This window comes from Hyposmocoma kahamanoa, unplaced genomic scaffold (genome assembly GCF_003589595.1).
Source record: "Hyposmocoma kahamanoa isolate Upper Pololo Valley unplaced genomic scaffold, ASM358959v1 89, whole genome shotgun sequence".
Lineage (NCBI taxonomy): Eukaryota > Metazoa > Arthropoda > Insecta > Lepidoptera > Cosmopterigidae > Hyposmocoma > Hyposmocoma kahamanoa.
This window is the reverse complement of record NW_020654520.1, coordinates 3,940,981-3,967,711: the sequence shown is the minus strand read 5'-3', so window position 1 is coordinate 3,967,711 and position 26,731 is coordinate 3,940,981. Positions and strand designations below refer to the sequence as shown.

The window sequence follows — 26,731 nt, the reverse complement described above, 5'->3', positions numbered from 1 at the left end:
TCACTTCATAATATGTGAGTTTGAGAAAGCAAGGCATCGATATGTCAGAGAGGGTTAGGTGAGCTCAAGCAGAAATTCTCTATGGAATCTATGGATTAGTTAATACTAATTAGTAATGAATGATCATTCAGCTCATTCGAATATGAAAATTAGTAGGTTACTAATTTGTCATTCGAATGACAGGATTAGTAATTACTAACGAGTTAATTTTCGAAATCATTCGCAATCGCGTACCGCTAGAACCAAGATCTTACTTTAGTATATTAAGATAATTAGGGTAACTCCATACAAATATAGCTGCGCGGCATTTGGACCCTTGGACCCTTTTGACGTGCTTTTTTATTTATTTTATTAATTTCATTTTATTTATTCTAGTTTTATTAATTATTTTATTAAAATTAACTCGACTTTATTTCTTTTTAAATTTAAAAAAAAGAAAAAGAAAGAAATTACGTTTATTTGTTTACCACAATGACACCACAAAGAAAAAAAATGAAAACGAAACAAAATAAAACATGATCAAAACATTCAACGTAAAACATAAATAAATAATTACGAAACAATAACAACAAACAAAGCAAAAAAGAAAAGTGTATATTAAAAAATTTGATTAAATTAAAATTCGAACTATGTATTCACACAAGTAATAAAAAAAACACTAAATATATAAAATGTATGTATTTTTCTTGTCAAAGCCTAATTGCCTATTTCTTTTACTTTATTAAAATATATCTTAAAGTTCAAATTCTTTTTATTATCTAAAATCAGCCTAGTCACGCTTTTATCATCAAAATACTTTCAAACTGCCTAAATGTGACTATGGGTTATTTGGCCCCAAGTTATTATTTCTGAATTGCTACGGTCACGATGACGAAATTGATTACGTCACTCCGGAATAAGAAGCTTAGCGTGGTGAGAAGGTTTGTAAAGCCTTCCTTGTCAACACAAGTAACAACTATACCTACTTTATTATAGGCACCGGTAACTACAGTATTAAAAGTAGCCATTTACTCCAGAGATCCCCAAACTTTATTGATTTTTCTGTTTTGGGTAGACCCCCTATCTAATATTGCTTTTTTTTTACAAATGTATCAAGTCTGTTTTTGACACTGCAGAGAAAAAAACTAAATCTCGCTCCATATCTTCAAAAAAAAAATAGGTTTTAAGAATGTTTACTTATTTCATAGGTCATTTATAAGATATAAGAAGGTATTTTGTATGTATATAGGTACTATCTGTGTATTATTTCAGTTAAAGCAACCAACATTTTGATCACGACTTGCCGAAATGGAATCCTCTTCTGCTGATCGCTGATGACCCCTGAATAAATCAAATACTTTGGGAGCTATCGACCTATATTATAAAACAAATATTACAAGATTTAGGTCCTCCCAAGGCCTACAATGTTTGCAAGTAATAAATGCCATCCAATCCTTCTTAAAGGTAAAGAAAAGGAAGCGGAATAAATACCGGATTCTTCAACTAATAATGCAGTGAAAAATACAAGGAAAGCGTAGACGTGTCAGAAGGAAAACCTCTTGGTTGAAGAATCTGAGATACTGGTTCCACCTTAGCACACGTTCCCTCTTTCGTGCGGCAACTTCAAAAATGAGAATAGCCTTGATGGTCGCCAACCTTCGTAGAGAAGCGGCACACTAAGAGAAGAATCCTTCTTATTTTGTTGTAACAACGATATTTATTGTTTGAATCCTATTAACTTTCGGTATATTCGGAAAAGTTCGTCATCGTCAATATTTATTAAACCATTGCAACCTGAGCTCTCTTACGTTACTTAGCACAATTATGATAACCGGATATTATCGTCTTAAGAACGTGTATAATATACGTAATTCCTCTTAACACACCAAAAGGTCAAGTTATGTTTTTCGCGCTACAAACACAACACACACGCGTTTACTGCCTACTCTTGGGATAAATTTGTTTGCACAGAGATTTAGTTACATTAATCCCACAGACAATATATAGCAATAATATATAGCATAAGCAGAGATTTTTTTTTAGGGACATTTTGTAGTCGACCGCTGATGACCTTGACTGCGCCATTGGAAAAGTAAAGGGCGAGCTGAAAGCTCATAACCCCATAAACTAAAAACAAAGTAGCCTGCCTGAAGGCGCCCAAGTAGGCATGCACCTCGGCTCAGGGCGCTACTGGAGACTTTCGCCAGTATGGCGTGCTATAGGTGTGAATCTATCAGTGTACGTGCTAAGCCGGATTAACATAAATAACAGACGTTCAACGTTCAAGCATCACGTATCGTGGGGCACCAGGTCCACCGCCCTGATAAAATCGATAACTTTTTTGTTTTATTTGTACAAAAAAAAAATACTAACATTATTTTTTGGAGCAACATCAGTCAAAAAAAGGTCAGGTTAGGGCGGGCCTTCGAAAAGTGCCTTGAGTTAATAAATAACGCAATAAATAAGTTTAATTGAAAACGGGCTCAGTTCGCTGGTTCATAACAGTACAGTGCCCTTCGTATTTTTGCGATTTAGCATAGGCAAGGGCTATACCGATATTCTCGAAAAATGCTAGTCAAATATTTGATCTATGATATTTTGTCACCCAAACATATACCTTTACAGCTACCACCCCGGCTAGACATGTCGCTATTCAAGTATTAAAATTTTATAATGAATTCAATTATTTTTATGTGAAATTACTCCACTAGTTTGTTATATGGGTGACGAAATATCATAGATTTCTTATGGATGGCGCTACGGCTAAAAAGTCGTTGAAAAACCAAATAAAAAGATACGACTCAAGCACATAGAAAAATTCGTGAGGTCCACTGGTTCGTTCCGTGGCTTAGTTAATATAGCGTCTAGTACGGTATGCTAGAAGATGTCGATTCGAATCTGGACGGATCGAAGAAATTTTTCTGAGTTTCTTTGTATTAATAATTATTGCAAATATTTGATGCTCGATACACTGCACCATTATTATAGAAAATTTTTTATTGCCTTTTCAGTTATTATAGGCAGCAGTTGTTGTTAAAAGACCCATACTCGAAGAAGACTCGTATAACACATCTCGCCATTGCAAATTTTTCTTAAGAAACAGAAGAAAAAGTCCATCACATATTTAGAATACTTGAGGCACTCATGAAACTTAACGCATCACTGCTTAAAGGAAAATGTGTAGACAATTTTTACAAAAGATGTCTTACCATTATGAAGAAAAGATCCTTTGAGACTTGGCTGTTTTCTCGCCCTGAAAAGAAAATATTTTCTTTGAGAATTATTTTTAATGTAGCAAATGATTTGTTTGTTATTAACTCTGTGAATATAATGTAACAGCGTTGTCATCAAAAACAATGTATACATCAAGAGATGAAATAGCTATATCGGAAATTAAATTTGCAAACAAAAAATACTATACATTATATAAGCAACGACGAATTTAAATTGTAGCTATTTTTACCCTCGATGCAAAGAGGGGAGTTATAAGTTTGAAGCCTTCTATCAGTCTCTGGCATCGTAGATCTCATTCGGGTGGACTGATCTTAAATCCTGCGAACTAAGGTGGACAACCCCGGAACACTCAACAACGTCGATCTGTTTGTACCAAATAGGTCTGTCGGCCGACGCCGACATAAGCTGTTTGCATCCCCCGTGCGAGACACTTGCCGTGCTGACATCGCGCAACAAAACGTAGCCTCACGTTGCTAAATTCTCTGGTCGCTGAGATCCAGGATGCCGATATCATTTACAACAGCATTAGCAAACTAATTTGTAAATCAAACCTAGTTTGTCAAATGCTTAGAAAAAAAAGAGCTTAAACAAAACCTTTGGGTCATTTGAAGAAAGAAAAAAGAATTGATAGACAACTTAACGGGACAACACACGAGTCGTAAACTTACAAGCCCGCGAATTTTCAAAATCATGACCAAGTAACGTATATTATTTACATTATATCCAATTCAATTATTGTATATGTCAATCTCCAATAGGGGATAGGGGAGAGTGGAAGAAAAATACATGTTGTGCCGACCCCACCTAGTGTGGGATAAGGACAGGAAGAAGAAGAATCTCCAATAATTTTATTATTTTACACTCTGTTTGTCTACATGTACATAATTCAGTCAATCTCTAGTAACTCAGTAATGAATATTTTGTGCCACTGTTCTGATGTCATCGTATCTGTAGCGGACGCTTATGAATGTGGAATGGATGGTCAAGTGGAGTAAGCAAGACAGAGAAGAAATTAGCATGTAAGCGTTTTTTTTAATTTTTATTGAATTGATATTCAATTTTTTTTTTGTGAAATTATTCCACTACTTTGTTATAATTATTAATACAAAGATCGAACATTTTAATACAAAAAATTCCTTCGATCCGGCCGGATTTGTACCGACGTCTTCTAGCTTACCGTGCCAGACGCTATACCAACTACGCCACGGAACGAACCAGTGGACCTCACGAATTTTTCTATGTGCTTGCTTCGTATCTTTGTATTTGCTTTTTTCAACGACTTTTTAGTCGTAGAGCCATCTATGAGAAATCTATGAAAGTTTTATCGTTTTAAGCATTTTGTCATTGTGTTTTATAAATAAATAAAGCGGTTTTATTTACTTGGACGCCAATTTAATCAGAATGGTACGTAGTTATATTTGATGAGATGTTCACATGAGATTCAGCTGTTTAAAGATCGTCAATTCTTTGAATGAATATTTTTTTTTAAATCACAGGATTGTTATTAAGTTATGACTTGTTATTATTACACGATCTATGGTCAATAGTAGTCAACCCAGTGGCTGTTGACTACTTGAATAACCTTTTCATTACAAAAAACCGACCTCAACAGTTCGTGAATTTAAAGCACACACTCAACTTTCAAATTACACCCAAACTCACGAGAGAAATAATTGTAGGCCATACAAATGTTTCTACCGGCCCGGGAATCGAACCTGGGACCTCTGCGTGGCAGCGGTGACCATTCCGGCCACGGAGACAGTTATATACTATACATTACAACTATTTGCCAAATTTTATTGCAATCGGTTACCGGGAAAGTGCGCGAAACCGGATTCATCCAGAAATTTCAACGCGCTCATTGCGACCGCGCGGTTGCTTTATTCAGAGGAATTTAAATGTTGTTGCCTAATAAATAGAATTCGATTCGCCATTAATGTACATGGGCGGTCGCCGCGCGGCGGCCGCGTGGAAAATTTCTCCTCGTGCAACGGGGCGCTTAAAGGTGGTATATTTTCTTCAAATTTTAATTGGACCAACACTGAGATTTCACCAAAAAATAGTCATCAAAATCGGTTCACGTAACAAACAAACGAAACGACGAGTTATCGCGTGGAATTGAGAACCTCCAAGTTTTTTTTAAGTCTGTTAAAAATATATATTTCTTTAGGGAACAACCACGAATCTTAAAATCCATACACATAATTGATTGGAGTCAAGAGCTATCTATTGTAGGCACCCGAAACTGATCAATAAAATGGTAAAAACAAACTACGTTTAAAAGCCAGATATCCATTGCGCAACTAGGTTTATAGGGTCATTCCCCAGCTCAAACGTTTTGTGCAAGATTAGTGTTAATGACCGATTTAATGGTACTCATTTAGAAACTAGGACTAAATTTACGTACGATTGGTTTTACTCAACAACTGTTATTACTCTTTATTAACTATTTTACTATTACGCCTTTGAAAGAAATTAAGTCAACTGTAAATTTTTAACCGCAAAAGTAAACTAGATTTATGATCCCGACGCAAAAAAGAGAGTTATAAAATTGAAGCCTTTGTCTGTGTAATTGTGTGTCTGTCTGTGGTATCTTACAGTGCGTACAGATCTGGCGAATATGCCACGAACGCGCTGCATGCTGCGCGCGCGCTGCTCGCATACTGCATGCGCGCTGCACGCGTGCTGCATGCGTGCAATTAAATACATTAATGTATGTGGCGCGCGATCGCACTACGTAATGCTTCTTCATCAGACCTGTACGCACCCGTAATTTTCAAACGGGCTGGGATCTTAGTGTAAGTTTTCAAACATATAAACTGAACTATCGCGTTTGCGTTAAGATTTTAATTCAAACCTTATAAATGTATATTAAGATCTAAATAAAAATTTTAACGCAAACGCGGTAGTTAAATCTGAATGATTACAAATTTACACTCAAGCCTCTGATCTTAAAGCGTTATTTTATATTTGATGGCTAATTTAATCGAGATGGTTTTAGCTATGTTGTCAATTGAACATATGTTCAGCTCTTGCTGCTGTTAGCGTAGTGATTCCTGCCATAAAATAATTATTATAACTTCCACTTACCCGATTGACTTGAAATTTACGGAGCAGTTAATAATAATACTAAATAATAAAGAGCTTTATTTATCCACATTTGCATAACAATTTAGTCTTAAATAACATAATCTATAGTTACAAACATTGTTTCATACAAATTATAAAAATTATTATCAAATATGAGTTATGTCACGCTGCACACGGGAGAATTTCAACAAGATTTTTCTGACGATATTCAATAGCAAATTGATTGAAAACAGTTCCTACCAAATCAGTCAATTGTTGTTATGTGAAACGATAACGGAAGAAACAAATTTCATTAATATTTTTACAATCAACTTGTTATTAAATATCGTTAGACAATCATGTTACAATTATCCCGTGTGCAGCCCGATATAACTGTTACCTCATGCACCGCCTCGGTTAAGTGGTAGGTCCGTAGTGTACTATGGAAATCCGAAGACATAACAATAATATGACATTTTTTGATCATTGATGATAATTTTGATGATGGTCGCCAACCTTCGTAGAGAAGCACACTAAAAAGTTGTTTGCTTACGGATGAGAACTTTATTGATACAATAGAGTGTTTTGTACATATTTTTTTAAATTTTCATTTAAGTTTTTTTTATAACATCAAGTGACGAGACAAACCAGTCGCGTGGCTGATGGTAATTGTAATTCTTGTAGTCAAATCGTATTATTAACTTTAATTCTTGTATGTTCACAATGTATTATTAATTTTAATTATAGTTTAAAAGGCTTTTCATTTTAAATGTAACGTGTCTACCAATGCAAATAAAGAAATAAGCTATAGGACTGCCCATATCAATTACAGTGCCACTCAGAGCTTAGAGCTAGAGAGAAATGTTCAATCAGACATTCGTGCGAAGGTGTTTAAATGTATATTGTGTATTGTGTATTGTATTGCAAAGACTAGTGTGTGTTGCATAGTACTTATTTACTTGTGTGAAGAAATATCTATATCACAGTGTAATTTCCTGGAGTTTCGTAGTCACTCTTGTTAGAAGAAGTCTAGTGTTAAATCAGTTTCACGGTCTCCAAAGAACAATACTATTTTCTAAAGTCTAAGCCTCGGCCCATATTGCCCGTCGGATTGTTCTTGTTTTTTACCGACTTCAAAAAAGGAGGGGGTTTTCAATTCGACTGTATGTTTTTTATTGCATGTATGTTACGCGATAACTCCGGTATTTGTGAACCGATTTTGATGATTCTTTTTTGTTGGAAAGAGGGTAGTGATATATTGACCCAGACTCCATAGTGACCCCATTTAATTTGAAGAAAATCATCCACGTCTAAGGTGGTTGTTCTCGCATGAAGATTCATTTTTATAAATAGCGCCTAAATTTTGTTATAAGGAGTTTATTTTAATGGTTGATTTTGCTATTCTCCAATACAAGGCGTTATTCTCTATCAATATACTTTGAGTAGTGAGAACCGATTTTTATAATCTCCTGTGTCAAGTTCCGTATAGTGGCGAACTAGGGGATGAATCCGGGTTTGCACACTTTCCGATAACCGAATTCAATAAAACTTGACAAATAGATGTAATTCTTGTACTTTTGACGTCGGCTTTTTTATTACTCTGTACTAAGATTATTATGATACCAAGTGACAAGAAGTCGTAAGACAGATGCAGATTTAAATCGCAAAGATCTGAGGCCATCTGCCACTGCGTCCGTCACCCTGACATACACGAGCACGTAGAAAATTCCTACTACGTCATATTGATTAAACTCTACTGATCATTCGTATGGCAGGCACCCCTGAGAAGAATGAGCAAGAGACTCTTGGGGTTGCTCTTTGTAAATAAACATTTGTACATAATATTTATCATTTATAATGTTTGTTTCAAAGGTCTCAGCTCGAGAATACCTGCAAGAGCTAAACAGTTCACTGCCACGGATTTTTGTCATCAAAGTACACAGGAGCTGTGTTACACCTTTAGTATGTTTTTGTTTCACTATCTTAATTTCATGCAATTCTTATAATCAAAATAATCAATGCATTTCCTAGACGGCGGCCACATCGTCGATTAACATCAGCATTAGGCAAGTGTCTCAGGTCGACATATTTTGGTTCAGCACTTCATATTTAAGCTTTAGACCGAGTCAAACTCGTTTTACCAATGACTTAAATTCATGTATAAAAAATTTCCACACCTGTGACAATGCGACCTCTTTCATCGCCATCTCACCCTTTTCTACGGTTTCTGGCCACTTACTTTTGAAATTTTGAATCGTTCTTTAATTATTTTTCCTCGCCACTCTCACTTGGCTTCGTTCCGTCCTCACTCCATTCAAAATTCGAAAGAAGGAAATTCAAAAAGAGGAAAGACCGTATCCTCCTATCATGTAAACCTAACTCCTTACAAAACTCCATATAAAATTCCAAGTGGCCGTGCTTTCTCCCATATTAAATTAGAAATAAAATTTCTTAAATACGTTTTATAACGATGTAACGTGTTTGTGCACGCACACATCCATCACATACCTCACGCACATTTTTGTGGAACAGGTCAAAATGTCGACACTGTAAACGGTTCCTGATACGTCAAAAAATGACAAGGATACTAACACGGCTCTCCAGCCTACAACCTACATTGCATGCTTGGGCAGTGCCAGAAGCCGCGTTACACGTGTGATGATTAGTAGAGAATGTCCATATGTGTGGCGAAAGTTCTTTTAAAATCTGTTCAAAGATCGTAAGTCTTGTGTAATGTCAAATACGGCAATTAGTGAAGAGAAAAATTATTCAAAGAATTCCCTTCTACTGATCTACTAATTATAACGAGCAACGACATAAATCCTTAATGTCTCGACGTGGAAGATTGTCCGACGCTGAGGTATTTTTAAAAGTGTCTCGTCTAACTGGTCCACCGGTCACCGTTATTAAGAGTCTATATACAACCTCAAATGGTTAATTCCGCATAACCGCGAAAACACGATTCCTAAAAATTTTAATGATTTTACTTGCGTGAAAGTTTGGCATGTCATGTTGCCTTGTGCGATTTATTTTATTCGACCAAATCATTTATGTCTGACCGAACAAATGCATACATATTTCGTTTCAATCCATTTTGAACAAAAAGTTAACCAAGCCACTGACCCAACCATATACGGTTTAGTGGTGGCCAATTGTAATGCCAACTACAAATCGATTAATTGATTGAATTAATCGATTTGTTCAATTGAGTCATACTAGCGGTTTTCCTTACATAACCTATATTAAACATATTTAAAATATCAATTCAAATCCTCCTTCAAATCCCTACACTTAGATACTCGTTCGATTGCGATTGAAATGTTCTATTTAATAATCGATTACTAAACTTTGATTGATTGAACTGAATGTTTTTTTTTTCGAACAGCACTATGCAACCAAAGGCGAGTCATAAAGTATAGATGAATAATAACCTCACTTTTGGACTATCCTTTTTCAAATACGTTTTTACGATGCTTTTGAAATGAATATTGTTGGAAAAAGTGATGATATCGCACTACTATTACAATAGTGTAGTAACTCAAAAAATGTGAAATTCAAGATTATACCATATCTGAACGTAAAATTTCTTTCTCTCATGTCATTAAAATTGTCATTAGAATATTGTAAGAAACCATTAAAATATATCTACTTAACACAGAAATAGACAAACGTTTTGTGAGCTAGTTCAGGACAAAACAGTCCTTACTCAAAAATATAAAATTATTTTTCACTAATTTTTAAATATACTTCTATTTGGCAAGTACGAAATTGTTCAGATGTCTAATAAATTTTAACCTATACATAAATTATAATAATCTTTCACGGGAACGGAGTAATTCGTTTTTCAGCTATACTGAATAAATTCACATTTTGAATTAATACACTATTGTATTAGCAGTGCGATATATCAAGTCGAAATCTTCGAAATATACGTGAAAGTGTTACTTATTCGATTTAATGAGTGATTGCTTTAGAATTTTAACCAAACAGGTTTGTTTATTTTTTGTTCAAAACGGATTGGAACAGACTATACAATTACATATTCAAAATTCCTATCAATAACCAGTATATTTGCATATACTCAGACAGTCAAGGCCTCACACTCCCAAACATCAAGGATTGTGGAGAACTGTGCAATAAATTCTCTTAGGGAGTGGAACAAACAGGGTATACGGTTACAGGTCACTTCATTACAATTACAGGTCGCATCAAAGACAACAAAGCAGCGGCGAACTAGCGAAAGCCAAAGGAAGTCTTCAACGTCTCAAATCTTTCATAGTTCAGTTATCGGACACCCTTACGTCACACGTCGCTAGCAATACGTGTAAATAATATTTGGCCATTAGTGTTTTAATAAAACACTCCATATAATCATAATTATATTATTATGTGTATTAGTCTATAAGGTATGTATTTATGGGTCTTTGTAACATAGATACAAATAAATAAATAAAAAAAAAAATAGGGATTAATCGACTCATACTATGTGAGTATATGGCGAAAACAGAAAAAGTTCGTTATGAGAATAATTACATTATTTTTATTACAAAGGTTACATTTTTTTATTACAAAGGTGTTTTGAGAATGTATATATCTTGTTTCGTTTCGGAAATATAAAATCGAACAACGGTCGATCTGACATCCACAGCTAAGAAGAACGAACGAAATGTACCATGTCCTGAGAACAAGTAGTCTTGCACTTAGATCTTTGTTCTACGGATGAGAATGTTATCAACCCTTTTTCACACCTCCGGTACATAAAGTCGGGACTACAGTACCCAACGCTAAAGAAATGCTCTGACTTTGGGCTCTAATAGCCTCTGAATGGTGATCAGCAGCCCGATTCAGAAGTCTTCGATATTGTAACTGAATCGTTCGATTGGATTTCGTTCTCTAATCGGAGGGCGCTATTCTGACGTTGGAATTAAACGTTCGATTCTGATTCAGGTGCGATATCGTTATCCAATAGCGTTTACGGAGTCAGTCGGTGAAATACTATATTATAAGAAAAATGAAAGTCCTTTTATACACATTTTTAAGACTTTAAATGTCTAAAATATACGAATGCATTAAAATGAATTATTAAAATTGAACACAATGCCACTTTATTTAAAATATTAAGAGATTTCCATACTACATTCTTGCTTTATAAACAATAAGACGTTCGGCAACTTTCATTCGATAATTGTATTCTGAATTACATCTGTGCCCTTTGCCGGTCGAGAAGTTCGAGAATCGTACGGGTGTGACGTCATTACGGATCGGTTTCGATTACGACAGTTTGACGTTCGATTCGGGTGTTGTGAATAAAAATGAAAAGAAATCGTACGATATCAAATCGAATCGGTTGATAACTGAGTTATCGTAAGGTATGGGGTCGAATCGACCCCAAGGGTCTAACGGAAGACTGCGGGCGGATAAGCTGATATCCAACCTCAAGCTGCAGAGAGCAGACACTGTAGATCTGCTATAACACACTTCTGTGTCTCCTAAGCCAGTATTAATCTCAGCAAACATAAGCTCCGGAGGACATTAAGACAATTGGAGGAAATCCTACAGTTTTTTAAGCTTCCCATTTGTTACTAGTGACAATTAAAGTAAATGAATTGCTGGTCAGATATTGAATGATACATAAGCAAACATTACCTATAACAAATAATACATTTGCCTCGTTAAACACAAAATAAATAATATAATCTTGACACAATAATAATGATATAACGATGCATGATATTTTTAATGTGGACGAACTGATAAAAGGAGTAATCATTTCGGTAGAGGTGAACCGCGTTACATCATAAGAGAAAATTATTACATTATTGTACATAATACACACGCGTCTATAAGCTTGATTTCCGGAAAAGATTTAGGTACTTCTCTTGCTACATTCCTGATATCCCTTTCGGTTTCGCGTTGATTTTTGTTACTTTCGAACTTTTTTACTAAGTACTTTTTGCACTTAAATTGAGAGATGTCTTGTGGAAGTAATACTTAGCAAAGTTCTAAAAATTTGGTTGCAAAAACACAACAGTTCGGCAGCCATTGTTAAAAAAATACATTGTACATTTTTAAAATGTCGTTTTTTTCATAGAAGCAACAGTTGGACTAAACATTTTTAAAATTAGGAACTATAGACTGCACAGAGAAAACAAAATCATGGACGGAAAAACAACAATGTAGAAGAATACACGTAAACAACATGCTACTAAATTACCAAGCGAAATTCAAACACTGAACAAAACGACAAATAAAACTAAAATAAACATGAACAGTGTACAATATGCAAAACCGCAAGTCGCCGTGCGCGAACGCAGCCCGTGGCGAAAGTAGCTGCGCGGGTGCCAGTCAGTGAAAGTGAGGCGGAAGAGCGACTTTCTTGAACCCTGCGCGACATAGCTATCCTGTTTTGTTACTGTAGAATATTACGTGTATATTGTTATTTTCGTAATCAAGCTGTTACAACCATATCAGTGATATCGTGTACCTAACTACACGTTAGACAACATTATTAACGCCACCACTGATAAGCGTGATTACGTAATGCGCTTAGAAAAATAAAGAGCTCAAACAAAACCCTTGGTTCATTTGAAGAAAGGAGAAAAAAATTGATAGACAGCTTAATGGGACAACACGCGAGTTGCAAACTTAAAAGCCCGCGAATTTTCAAAATCATGGCCAATTAACATATACCACAATTTAGCCATCCAAGGTGGTAAATTGTCTGGTCGCTGAGGTCCAGGATGCTGACGTCGTAACCAAGTAACATTATATTATTGACATTGTATCCAATTCAATTATTATATATTATCTCCAATAGGCGATAGGGGAGAGTGGAAGAAAAATAAATGTCGTGCCGACCTCACCTAGCGTGGGATAAGTACAGCAAGAAGAAGAAGAGTCTCCAATAATTTTATTATTGTACACTCAGTTTGTCTACATGCATTTCAGTCAATCTCTAGTAACTCAGTAATTAATATTTTGTGCCATTGTTCTAATGTCATAGTCCCTGTAGCTGACCCTATGAATATGGAATAGATCAAGTGGAGTAAGCAAGACAAGGTAAAAAGTTGATTAAACAAGTTACATAATGCACGCAGGTATGAAAACAACTGCAGAAAAACAATGATGGAATAACAAGAATGGAATAAAAAAAATAACATTAATTCATCAAAAAAGTAATGCAAAAACAAATTTAACAGTACGAAATTTAGAATTTTGTAGTAAAAAAGATAAATTAAATATGTAATGAAAATAGATTTGTAAAGATGACATTCCCATTGTTTGTATTCGTCATCTGCTATTCATTTCAGCTTCTAGTGTAAATTGGTAATTTTGTGCTACATTTGCCTTGCCTATATGCCTAGAATACTTCCACTTTAGATGTCTAGAACACCTTGACAAGTTTATTTGCTCTTCAGAATGAATTGCTACAGGTGCTCAAGTTTAAGCTATGTTTACATGGTATTGAATCAGTGGTTCAGGTTTATTATCGTAAAGAACAATATAACAAGTACACCATTGAACAAAGAACTCATGTAGAAATGAAAGTTGAAATGAAGCTCTGGTCACAATCACAAAAACTTGACAGTGACGGGAGTATTCATAATAATGCTAAAGGGTATGCTAATGAAAATATTGTGCTAGGGCCAATTTTATATGGCAAAAACTGGCCAATACAATCAATCCACAGTACACAAAAAAAGGTTTGTGGCATTTTGCCATTTTGTCCTGCAGAAACTTGCCGTTAGGGCAATTTACAATCTGGGCCCCAGAGTGTCTCCGAGAGATAAGTTTAAGGAATTAACATTCTTACATTTTAACAGGAATTTAACATTCTTATCTTCACAGTACATTTATGAAAATGTAATTTATGTTAAGAGGAATAGTAATTTCTTTATGAAAAATATTGACAGACATAACATAAAAATAAACTAGCTGTTGATAGTAGTCGTCACAAAGTCACAATTTCATATAAGGGGCAATGTGTACGCTTCTATAACAAGATTCCGGTTGATTTACAAAATTTGCCTTTCACAAGGTTTAAAACTATGTGAGTGAAACAAAAACTTTATACTAAACGTTATTACACAACTTCTGCGTACTTGGATGACAAAAATCCGTGGTAGTATCCCGTTAAGCTCATGGAAGTAGTCTCGATCTCTAATGTTTCAAAACAAAAATATACATATATTGTAAATGTTGAATGTGTACAAATGTTATTTACAAAGGGCAAATCATAGAGTTTCTTGCTCATTCTTCTCAGGGGAATCTGCCTTGCGAATGAGCGGTAGAGTTTATCCAATGTGACGATTTCAAGTATAATAATGCTTACTTATGAAACAAAGATTATTTTGCATTTGAATTTGAATAGGTAAACAAAAATGGATGTGGATTTCATCACACGAAGAACAAATGAATAAGCTGGACTGTAGTCTTCCTAATCAACCAAGATAAACGAAACAAATCTCAACACGGAGTGCACATCTAATCATTAACCTAATAAATCAAGATACAGATGAAACGTGGATAGCTGTGGTAAGCAAATGATTTTACTTGCCACCGTGGCTAAAGCTTTTGGTTCGAATCCAGGCTCACACTCTTGACTTTCTTGAAATTTATGTGCAAAATTTAATTTACCATGAATTTTTAGTTGAAGGAAATCATTGTAATGACAATGCACATCGAAAAAGGTTCACTATCCTCAAAAAGGGAGGCGGACTATGACCTAAACCCGAGCAGATGTATAAATTGGTTGCTGATGATGATGGATAGAAAGATGTGAGCTCCTTTTTGTTGTTCATAATTAATAAGTATTAAGAAATAACTACAAACTTATCCATATATGTATGTATGTATATGTGTGTTTATGTGTATATAGGTGTAAAATAAACAACTGTTTAAAAAAGCATTGAAGCCATCAACACAATGGAGATTTTTCCATCACCTCATCAAATGAGAAAGATGACTGTTAAAAATAAAAGAGGTTGATTAGTAGTTCAATCAGATAAAACATAAGTATTAACTAACAGGCAATAAATAACACAGAGCAGTTAATGTTGGATAGTATGTTACTAAGTAGATGAATATAAGTAAACACCTATCTGATACACAAATCATCTCACATATACACTACCATAAACAAGAAACTGGAAAGGAGATCAACTAAAGTTAAGGAAAAATACTGAGGTTTCAATGAAGTTATGATACAAGACAAATACTCCACACAAAGATCAAACCTAGAACTTGCCAAGCCAGTTTTGATGGCACACACAAATTTTCTACACAAGGTAATTATAAGCTATTCAGATAGTAACATGATAAAAACACCCAAACAGGCTTCGCAACGGGAATATTGCCATTAATCAACAACTACACAAAAAAATATTATTACATTAATTATTTAACACAAAATAATATCACAAAAAAATAACAAAGTGACACTTACATGATACAAAACACGCAAAATATACAAGCTAAAAGTAGCTATGGAAATGAATATACAGAAAACGAAAAGAAAGTAAGATAGAACATACTTGAAAGAAACATGTAAGCATTGTTTACCTGTCGAAAATCCACGTCACGACGTCGCAGCGGAGCCAGCATGGCTCACACGGTCCAGGAACCGCAAATAAACATCCAATACCTCAAAATTACACACCCAACGCAAATAAAAGTTACTTATCGTCACACTGTGTACACATAACACACTTATAAATAACACAAAACACTTAATTTATGCCTCTTGTAACGAACTAACACTTCTTTTCACTTGTATCACTGAGAAAAACAATCCTCGCGGATATTTTCCTCACAACGTACACAAATAAAGCACCTCTCCGTGGAAACTATTTGCGAAACGACATGTCAATCTACGTAAAATTATATCTAATCTAACGCGGTAATACTTTTCCTACAGTATTTGAAAAGATATATTTTAATTACGGGTAACAGCTTACCGTAATCACATAATAAAGTAGTATTTATGAATTTGCATTTCGAAAATATACCAAAAAATTGAGCAAAATGCGAGAAACAACCGCTACATTCGCGAATTTCTTGAAAACTGGAACATTATTGCCATAACAAAAAATAACCAGCTGTCATTACTGTCAACCGAATGACAGTTAAAGGGATATCACACTAGAACAAAAATTCCAACATATTCCACGCAAAAATGACAGATAAGTGCGAACGTGCAATCACAATCGAAATCACTTTTTGTAAATTATCCTAGCTTCCTATTTTCAATATTTGCACACACAAATTCATTATAACATTATTACATTTATTACGTTTTATTAAAAGTAGTAGTAGGTAAGTTTCACCTGATCATTAATCATGATATCGATCATTGACTTACAAATAAATGGACGACGGGTCTAATACAAAAACCACAAAAAAATGTCCCAAGTCAACCTATTCGAAATTTAAATTGTAATGTCATCGCAGTATCGCGCTGTCAGTCGAACAAATGAAGACTAAAGCGGAGTTTGGCGCTCTGTATACGATTTTAGCGCCTTACAAGTGCGGACACTTTTTAGCGCGGACCCGACGTCCATATAATTGTAAGTCAATGATATCGATAAGTGAATTTGTATATATATTTATTCATTTGTCTTCGAACATCGAAGATTAATTCATTGATTAATAATCATGCCCGTGATTATTTAAATTTGCGAAATTGAAACAATGTGAATATTTTATTTCCATTTTTTTTTCAAAATCACCATTCGGACAAAGACATTCTTTTAACCTATAAAGATGAAAAAATGGTCCACACAAATTAATACCTAGTTCAACTTATTCTTAATCTTTAATGGATTTTAGTATTTTTAATGAAAGATAAACCTATTTCTTGTACGCAGTTATGGCCAATTTTTAAAACACGTTCAATAATTAATATTCAATTAAAATTCAAACTTATTTCTTGCAAACAGTACACGCTATTATAGCTAATTTTGTAAATTATTTTGAAATAAGGCAACATTCGTTTGTATCTGATCTCATGTGGTACTCGAATATCTCACTATTAACCAAAGAAATACTTTTGTTGTCGAGTTCGGTTTCCTGGTTTAGATTAGTTATCAAGCTCTTGCATAGATGGCGCTATAAATTTACTCATTCATCGATGCTAGTGCCCAAGGATTAGGGCATCATTTGTAAGAAAAATTATCAGCCTGTGTCAATAACTTTTTGCGGGTAGTTGAGATTTGTTGGATTTCGAACACAGAAATGAAAGCCAGTCTCTATCTTCAGGATTTTAATCACAAATCGAGAACTTAGGCAATGTTAGATTAGCCACGGGAGTTGCTTAAAGATTTTTTAGTAACTTGTACGTCGTTAATTAAGATTATCATCCAACGCTGAATAGTAACATGTCGAAACCTCACATGTAAAATTATTATTTAAAACCGTCATTTACATTTTGCAACAATTTATGCGTTTCCTACATCAATTTAAATTTCAATATACATACAGAATCTACATATTTTACTTTCACAAATCCGCAGCGTCAGTTCTAAAATATAAATAATTTTCGGGTAAATATACTGCAAGCAGTTATTAATTAACTAAATTATTGTGTACTGTACAATCAAAGTATTAAATAATTTTGACTAAGAACCTTAAATTAACAAATCCAATACCAAAGAGATCTACACAAAGCGTTGCTACAATGTATAACATCATAGTAACAAATATTATATTATGTAATTCTAAGTTCTTATGCTTCAGTCTTACATTTTATTAAGGAGAAGTATACTGCCAGGCAAGCTGAAAGGCCCCACCCGTGACCTGATATCTACAGCTCTAACTGCGAAGTAATACTTGTATCCGGCCATAAATTGCGTCAATGTGCAGGCCATTGGCAAGGGTAACGCTTTGACATCGCCAATCTTTTTCCATAGCGCCGTGTTTGGAGGCGTTGAAGTTTCTTGATAAGCATACAATTGATAACTAGCTATTTCTTCGTAACTGTCATCTTGATATCCGTCAATTTTCCATGAGATGACTATGCCGTTTTCTACTTTGGATAGTTTTAGATCCGGCGCTGGTGGTAAAGCTTTCCAGTTGGGGGGTTGATATTGTTTCATGGCGTCCGGTAAAGGTGCCGGGTGCCTGTTGCTGTTAGGACCTCTGCCCGAGCGCACTGAACTTTGCGGCAGTCGCACCATTGGAGGCCTGTTCGCTCTCGGTGCTGGAATCGAACACATTTCTATTATTACACTTATAATAAGAACAAAATTTAAAATGATTATAAAATAGTATATCAATTTACCAGGTGATGGAGATACATTCTTCAACATTACAGCTTGTCCCGGTCTAATATTCTGAGCCTGGGGACCACTTATAGGTATATAGACTTTTCGAGGACTATTTTGAGTGAACTGCTGTCTCGTCGACAAAAGGTTTTGTGAAGGTATCAGACGCACGGGTGGAACTGGCGAATTCTTCGGCGTTTGTTTAGCAGGAGGTTCGTCATCTGTTAAATCTACAGTGACAGATTGTACACGGCTGTGTGCCCGTTTTTCAGCGGCTTTTTGTGTGACTGGAGCGTTTTTAGCGCCATTTGGCAAGGAAGTAGCTGCTTTTGCATTATTCGTAGTAGAAGGTTGTGCAGGTTTATTTGTGACATTAGTGTTCGTAGCTGGCACTAATCTAGGAACTGGTATGGACTGCACGGTACTTGCTTGTTTTTGAAGTCGCTGGTTCTGGTTAGAATTTCTCTGTGGTCGATTAGTATTATTATTAACATTTGTTTGTGCATTAGTGTTAGGACTAGCCCCCGTATTTTGCACCATTCCTTTTCGCCTGTTTTTGTCCGGCATTATAACTTGCATACCGACAGATCTAGTAATCTTTAGAGGGGTAATTGCAGTACCAGATTTCTTTTTTAGTTCTTCCTGAATAGACTTTAAAACAACTTGTAAATCTCTGTTTTGTTTCGTGAGCATCATAGCTTTCTTTTTGTACTCTTCTATGCCTAGTGCCATAGTTTTCAATTTTGATTTGGTATCGTTTAAGTTGCTCCGTTCGACTACACTTTCTACTATTTTTAGAATACAGAACTCCTCAAGGTCATCTCTGGTCATTTCAGCTAAGTTTTTCTTGAAGGTTTTAAAGAAATTGTCAGGAATTAATGGTTTAGGTTTTTCAGATTTCTCATCAGGGTTTTCATCTACAATTTGTTCTGTTGTCACTTTAGGTGAAGTGGTTCTTTCCGATATAACAGGATCTGAAAAAGTATAATTATGTAGTTAATAAAAGGAATTCATAAGAAAGTGCAACAATTGATAATAAAATTTACCCTTACCCAGATTATTGCCAGTGACTGGCACCTTGCTGTCTTCAATCTCTTTGCTGTTAACTGATTCAAGGTCAAAATCCAATTTCCCACTTTCAACAGTTGCCTCAGGGGTTTTTTCCTTGAGATCACTGCTTGTGACATCATCAATAAGCATGATGTCATCATCATCATCTAGGTTTATACATTTTTCCGAAACTTCAGGACTTGTGACCTTTTGTATATCTACTTTAGATGGTTCTGGTGAAATAGTCTTTGGAGGTTCTTCGTCATCATCAGACAAAATATCTAAGGTATTTGAAAGTCTAATAGTTGTAGTACATATTATCTTCTCTTCGACTTTCTGTGCTACACGAGATACTTCTTTCTTATCACATGTACCCTCTTTGCGATCATCTTCAACAATTTTAACTTCGTCTAAGTCTACAATATCATTGACTGTATTTGCAATAACGTCATTACTTTCATTTTTAATTTCAGAATTTTTATCTTTTACAGTGTCGATTTTCATGTTTTTTGTACTGGTGTCTTTATTCTCATTTTGATCAACAGTTGATACAGTGGTAACTTGACTATAGCTATCATCTTTATTTTTATCTACATCGTCTATTTCTCCATTCCGCGAACTTTGAATAGTGGTTTTATCCCCGTTCTCACTAATATCCATTTGGATGATACCCTGAATGTCAGCATCATCTTTGTTTTTATCTTGCAAATCAACCACTTCAACGTGCTCTGCCGTTTGTGCATATTCACTCTTCTCTTCGGCTTTAACGTCGGCAATATCATTAATTTTACATTCAGTACTCACCATTTCAACGTCCTCTGTAAGTTGCGCAGGATTATTCTCTTCAGTGATTATTTCCGTTATTACGTCACCGGGATCCAACATTTCCTTAGGCATCTCTGTGTTTTCACTGTCGCCTTGTGTTATTTCACCTCTAATATCAGCGGCATGTACTGAAGTTTCCTTACAGTTACTATTATCACCAGAAGAGATAATCGTACTGTCGATTTCTCTAATACTATGTACGTCATCTGCGTCGATCGTTGAAATTTGTGCGATTTCTTGTCTTACAGAGTCTCCATCATTTGGACAAGTGGAAGGAAATTCTTCACCTAAGTCTGAAATTGCTTCGGAAGACTCGTTGGCTGCTTTTTGTGGTATGGTTTCAGATTCATCTGCTGTTATTGAAGCATGTGAATTTTCTTGTAATGTTTGCTTAAATTCACTATTTTTTTCTTTAACTTCATTAAAATCAACTTCACTAATTATCACCTTAGCTTCATGCTCTACATCAACACCTTCGATATTTTTTTTTTCTTTTAAATCATCGATTTCTGTTTCTTCGTGTGATTGTGTATCCTTTACCGGCTTTATTCCTTTGACAACAGTATCATCATCATTTTTGTTTTCATCTTTATCATCATCATTTTTGTTTTCATCTTTAACTGCATTATTCTCTGTAGCTGCATTATTCTGTGTATTAATTATAATACCAAAAATTTTCGAACCCTCGTCTTTTTCAACAGAATTATTTTGAGATTTATTCTCGTCAATTTCATGCGTGACATTTTCAGTCCCATTTTTAATGACAGAACAATTATGTTCAGTGCTATCCGTCAATTGCTTACAATCTTCATCAGTCACAGCAGCATCATCAATGGATTTTTTGGCTTCTTCTTTCGTATGTACACTAATCTTATCGTCATCTTTAACTTCTGGAGTTTCTGCAGGGTGTCTATTTTCGTAAATGTTAATAATTTTATTTTCTTCGACTTGGATGTTTTCTTTATTGGCAATTGGTATTTCCTGATCGTCAATTGCTTTAATGACATCATTCATTTCTTGAGATCCATTGATAAATGGTTTTTCAATTAGAGATTCTTGTTCAATTGTCGACATCTTCTCAGTATCCGTGCTCTCAGTGTTCACAATTAGTTGCATTTTTTAACATTTCCTGCGCCGATTACCGCTAAGACCTGGAATAAAAAATAAATAAATAAATAATTTTTTATTGATAAAAGGGGAGAACGTTTTTTTTTCAAAAGTGGCGATATGAATCCCTGTGTTCCATATTTGGTAAAGTTTTGTAGTCGTTGAGGATGATGCAAAACACATCGTGATGAAACCTGCGTGTCGAAGAAGGTTCAGAATCCGTGGAAAACGTGTTAAGTTCTCAATGCGCATTATGGCCTAATCTCTATCCTTTCCTACCCGTGCGCAGCATTAGACGTATGCCTAATGTGTTAATTATTATAATGATAATTTTAGACTAAAGTGACATAAATAAAACAAAACTATTCAATGATATGTCAATTTCCAATCACATTTTTTTTAAATTAACCTCGTCGCAACGGACGACTTTAAATATATTGCAGACATTATGTCGTTATTGTTTAAAAAAAAACCATTTCAGTACGAATTTCGTTAAATTAATGTCAATTTTATTACAAACAAGATTGCGCACACTGTACACATTCAAACTAAATTGTAGTGTCAAAAGCAGGTTAGGACACTTTGCAACTCTATGCCGCTTGCGATAAGAACGATCCAAAGTCCAATGTGTCAAGCTTGATATTAGGCTTGTATAGTTCATGAACTACGAACTATTAGAAATATATTCCCGACACTGACCGACATGAACTAGTTCGTCTTGTACGGTTTTAATAGTTCATCGTTCTTTTTAGTTCAGTACGAACTAGGAACTGTCTGCGTTGATAGTTCACCAGTCTTTTATTCAGTAGGAACGATGCGAGCGGGACAAATAGCGATCTTTCACTGCTTTTAGCGCAAGTTCGAGTGGGATGCACGATTGAACGTTGCTATATCGTTCTAAGTCTTCTCTAATACGTATCTACATTATGCATTATGTATATATAAGTTTGCAAAAAAGTAAGTGCTCATATGTTTTGGTAGGTGTGGTAGTTATCTGTATGTATAATATCAAACTACGTGTACGAGTATATGAATTAGTTGTAAGTACGTACCTAAATATTGCAATATAATATTTTAAACACACCGTTGTAACTAAAATTCTTGTTTTGTGCAAAAAAAGGATATTTAGTTAGAATGACAGTTTATATACATGTAAAATATGAAGGAAAATCAAACAGTGCCCATTCCATACAAATTGTATTTTTAAATAATTTAGTACAGTGTATTATTGATCTCATAATACGAGAAGTCCGTAGAAGTTCATGTGAATTAAATTACTAGTTTGGAGCGTTCGTTCAGTGTTCGAGCAAGGACAAGACAAACTAACTAACTAAGGAACTAGATGAACTAAACGAACTAGAAGACCGACCTAGTTCAGTTGACTGATTGAACTAACTAGGATCGCTCCCTCTAAGGACCGATCAGGCACAAGTCTACTTGATATGCTCTTGAATATCTGTTGCGTAATTTACTGTTATTTAAAATAATCTTCAATACAATGCAACTATCCCTTGCGACTCTCCCGGTTCCTATAGTCAAAAAACGATCCGTTTTGCTTTCGGTCGGTACTCTTCTTAATTAAGCGACTTAAGCCTAAACCGCTCCTCTAAAAAGCGTTTCGTAAGTGTGTGTTACTCGCTACCTACAGACGAAAGGGTCACGAAGACGAACAATGTAATAGTAAGGATAATGTATAGGGATGGCAGTTCGTAGTGTTTCTATCAATGATATTATACTTGTTGGGTTTCTATAATATTTTTTAAATGTCAACGAGCTGTCAAAGCTACTAGGCGTTATTAATTTTATTACCGCCCGAATTAGGTCGGTTGTGTTGTTTGGTAAAGTTTTGAGTGAAAGTGAACTTTCAACTGGCTGGCAGTTTAGATTAGCGATGGGCGAGTAGAGTTATTTAACTCGGTTAACTGGAGTTACTCCTATAACGAGTCAATTCGAGTCACTTTTTCATGAACTCGACCTAACTCGGTTGACCCGCCCTGCCCGCCACCGAACCGAATACTTCATTCATACAGCGCGTCGGTGACCTTCAGAGCACGCTCGAGTCGCGAACGATGGGCGAGTAGAGTTATTTAACTCGAGTTACTCCCACAACGAGTCAACTCGAGCTACACTGTGAACTTTCGGTCACGCTCGAGTCGCTGTCCAAATCGGTGAATCGACGATTCGAGTTCTACTCACGACTCGCGGTTGCTCTGTCAAACACGAGTTGCAACTCGAGTTAGCAGACAAGTCAACTCGAGTAACTCGAGTTGAAACAAATACTACTCATCCCATCGAAAGTTTAGACTGACAAACAGTAATCTGTAAACAAGTGACGCGTATGCGTTTTGTTCACTCGCCGGCATAGAATGTCAAACCTCTTCTAAATCATAATCTATATGCAAAAATATATGCATACACCATTTTTAAACTATTTATTCACATTCTTGAAACATAATTTTGAGTTTTTAAATTTAAATGTAGTATAATATCATAGTTATATCATTTTTTATATATTTGCTAAAATATGTGTTTTTGGTACAATCAAGAGCACGTCAACCTTGACACTTTGTACTTTGAACCGTTTTTATCGTAAGCGGCATAGAGTTGGATTTAAAACTTAAGTGTCAAGTTTGACGTGCCCTTGACCCTATATAACAAAACGCAAAAAGAATCTGTGAGGTCCTTCGGTAGGCGGTCAACTAACGTCCATCTGTCGCAGGTAGTCGGGTCTACAGTAATGTGAAACATAAATGTTATCGAATGGTTATTGTTATTGACTTTACGAACGGTTAGAATAACCGACGACGATGCGTTGATTATAGGAACCGGTCATCACACAACCATCATCACCTTTTCAAACGAGTGAGACCGAACGCTTCATCTTATCCTCACAAAACACGACTTGATAGATCAAAGCATGAAAACAAAATACTATACATTTCGAAGTTAAAAAAAATTAAATTATTAATAATTTATCCGACCAACTGTGATAAACCAAAAATTTTAAAAACCATTTACAGAAAATATGGTAAAGTTCATTTAAAAAATACACGCCAAGTACGTACCTGCGCGACGAAAATAAAGCATCGACCTTAATAAAAATCTCCAACAAAACATTCAATGCGCGATATTTGGCTGTTGATTGTTTATTTACTCTATTTTTGCAATTCTATTCAAATTTTACAATTTATTCCTGGACTGCAACTGCTGCAAGTACCAAAAATCAGTAATTTTAATACGTATAAATCTAAAAATGTAGGTATATATGAACTTGATCACCTAACGGTGAAATTTTATGCGAAAAAAACATAAAAGTTTGCCAATGAGCGAAGAATACAATGAAAGATTCAACGGAATTAGTCAAAAGGAGATAAAATTTCATAAAAACGGAGGATCTGTATGTCATTCATTTGTCAATGTCTTGACTAAACACATGCGCACACGTAAGGCAAAAGAAACATGACAATGCAGGGATTACGTGGACTGTCAAGCCAAAGATACTACTGTGCTCGAAGAACGGCAACGGAAGGGCAACAGCATCAAATAAAACAAAGAAACTAAAGTGCTATGATGAATACATGAATCCAGCAAAAAACATAGCGATTAGTTTAGTATTATCATCATATTTATTACGAACACGATACTTTACGTATTCATTCGTGATCGTAATACTATTTCAATAGAGAAAATTAAAAACATGAAACAATTCAAAATGGCGGCGAACGTTCTATTGCGCGAAGCACCGGAATAAATTCCCCACTCTGGCTTTAGTGCTGCACGTTGATCGCCAAGTGACGCAAAGGCGAATATCACGGAACTAGTCGTCGCGCTCTAGCATATTTAGAAGCACGTTAGTGCGAGGGAGATGGGGACGTTCCGCGAGTGTGAAGTGAAATAAAACGAGCGAGGTGAACATGGAACATGCCAAGGGGTATCGAACGGGGACAGAGGAAACTTATAATCGTAAGATCAGCCAAAGAGAGGTTGACAGAAGTGGGTCATTCACCGGTGTAGTTGGTTTACTGCGATATCTCGTAGAATAAAGACCAAATTAGAACATCATTTTGGGGGAAGAAAGAAATACAATGTTGGATTTTCCAGTTAAGTCACATACAAAATGTGCTAAATGAACTTGCATTGAGTACAAAAGAGAATTCATGTTGTAAAACGGGTCTGATATATCTGATACATAGAGATGAAAAGAACAACCACAACTTACGTTCACGAGAAAATGATGACAATAATAATTGTCTATAATGAAATTATGTATAATTGTTATGCAAATAAAGAGACTGCACAAATTTTTTTTTTTTTATGTCGTTGTAAATGACGACTAAATTAGTATAACGCTTAATTCAAACACTCGCGATGGCGGTGGTGATAATTTACATATAAGTCTATCGCCACTGCCACCGCTAACAGAATATGTCCAGTCAGTCACGAAAGTGTTTAAAAAATATTCGAATTTAAACCATATTGCTTTGTTTTAAGCGCTGCTTTAATAACCGCGGTGGCGTTTGCGGTGGCGGTCACTAGTAATTCGTAATGTGAAACAATCATGAGCACTGACCGCGATCGCTATCGCAACTACAGTCGTATAAAGCAACATACTTAAAATAAAACAACCAAATTTAAGTATGACTATTTTTTTTGTTGACAATCCTGTTACTCGAACAAGAAAAATATTACGACTAAAGAAATAAGTTTGAAAAAATTACTTCAAAACATACTACTACTATAATACTACTGTAACTACAAATTAAAAAATATGTTGATATACGAGTACAAAGGTACCTACCTATAATGACGTCGAGTAAAAGAAGTTAAAAGAAGAATACAAAGAAGATAACAATTGCGCGAAACGAGTGTTCACTTACGCGGCTATATCGGTACTGACATAAGCAGAAGGAGTGAGAAGAAAATGGCCGCCACCAATATGGCGCGCTGAGCCGTGGCGAGAAACTCGAACTACACCGGTACAGAGTAACCGGAATGTGAGAGGTTTACATTAACGAATAGTATGGCGGCGCGAGCAAGCGGGACGGCAAAGTCAGCGTTTATCGTACTCAAATAAATAGAACGTGATATCGCGCACGTGAGTCGACTAGCGAGCGTTAGCCTCTGTGTTGTAGAGTACCCTGTGTACATAATATGTATTCGTGTTGGTATTAGGAGGGTCTTATTTTATTGGTGTAGTCCATTCTTCT

At 35.3% G+C, this 26,731-nt stretch overlaps 2 protein-coding genes across 4 annotated transcripts in view; both read right to left on the bottom strand.

Moving 5' to 3' along the window:
* LOC113236124 overlaps nt 1-15,906 on the bottom strand; it is a 221,413-nt gene extending 205,507 nt beyond the window's left edge. For both annotated transcript variants that reach the window (XM_026472121.1, XM_026472122.1), the window contains exons 1-2: nt 15,844-15,906; nt 3,189-3,232 (exon numbers count right to left, since the gene is read on the bottom strand). The gene's annotated coding sequence lies outside the window, so the exon portion shown is untranslated. The remainder of the gene's footprint in view (nt 1-3,188; nt 3,233-15,843) is intronic.
* Nucleotides 15,907-17,909: 2,003 nt separating this feature from the next.
* Nucleotides 17,910-26,432, bottom strand: LOC113236148 (activating transcription factor 7-interacting protein 2). Of its 2 annotated transcripts, none has more exons than XM_026472150.1 (4): nt 26,323-26,432; nt 19,595-21,568; nt 18,560-19,516; nt 17,910-18,478 (listed from the first exon to the last, which is right to left on the bottom strand). In XM_026472150.1, exons 2-4 carry the CDS (start codon nt 21,531-21,533, stop codon nt 18,018-18,020), a joined length of 3,357 nt encoding a protein of 1,118 aa, XP_026327935.1. In that variant the 5' UTR covers nt 21,534-21,568; nt 26,323-26,432; the 3' UTR covers nt 17,910-18,017. The 2 variants fall into 2 exon arrangements, with proteins under 2 accessions (XP_026327935.1, XP_026327936.1); XM_026472151.1 differs by having other exon boundaries at nt 18,560-19,481; nt 19,815-21,568.
* Nucleotides 26,433-26,731: the final 299 nt, after the last annotated feature.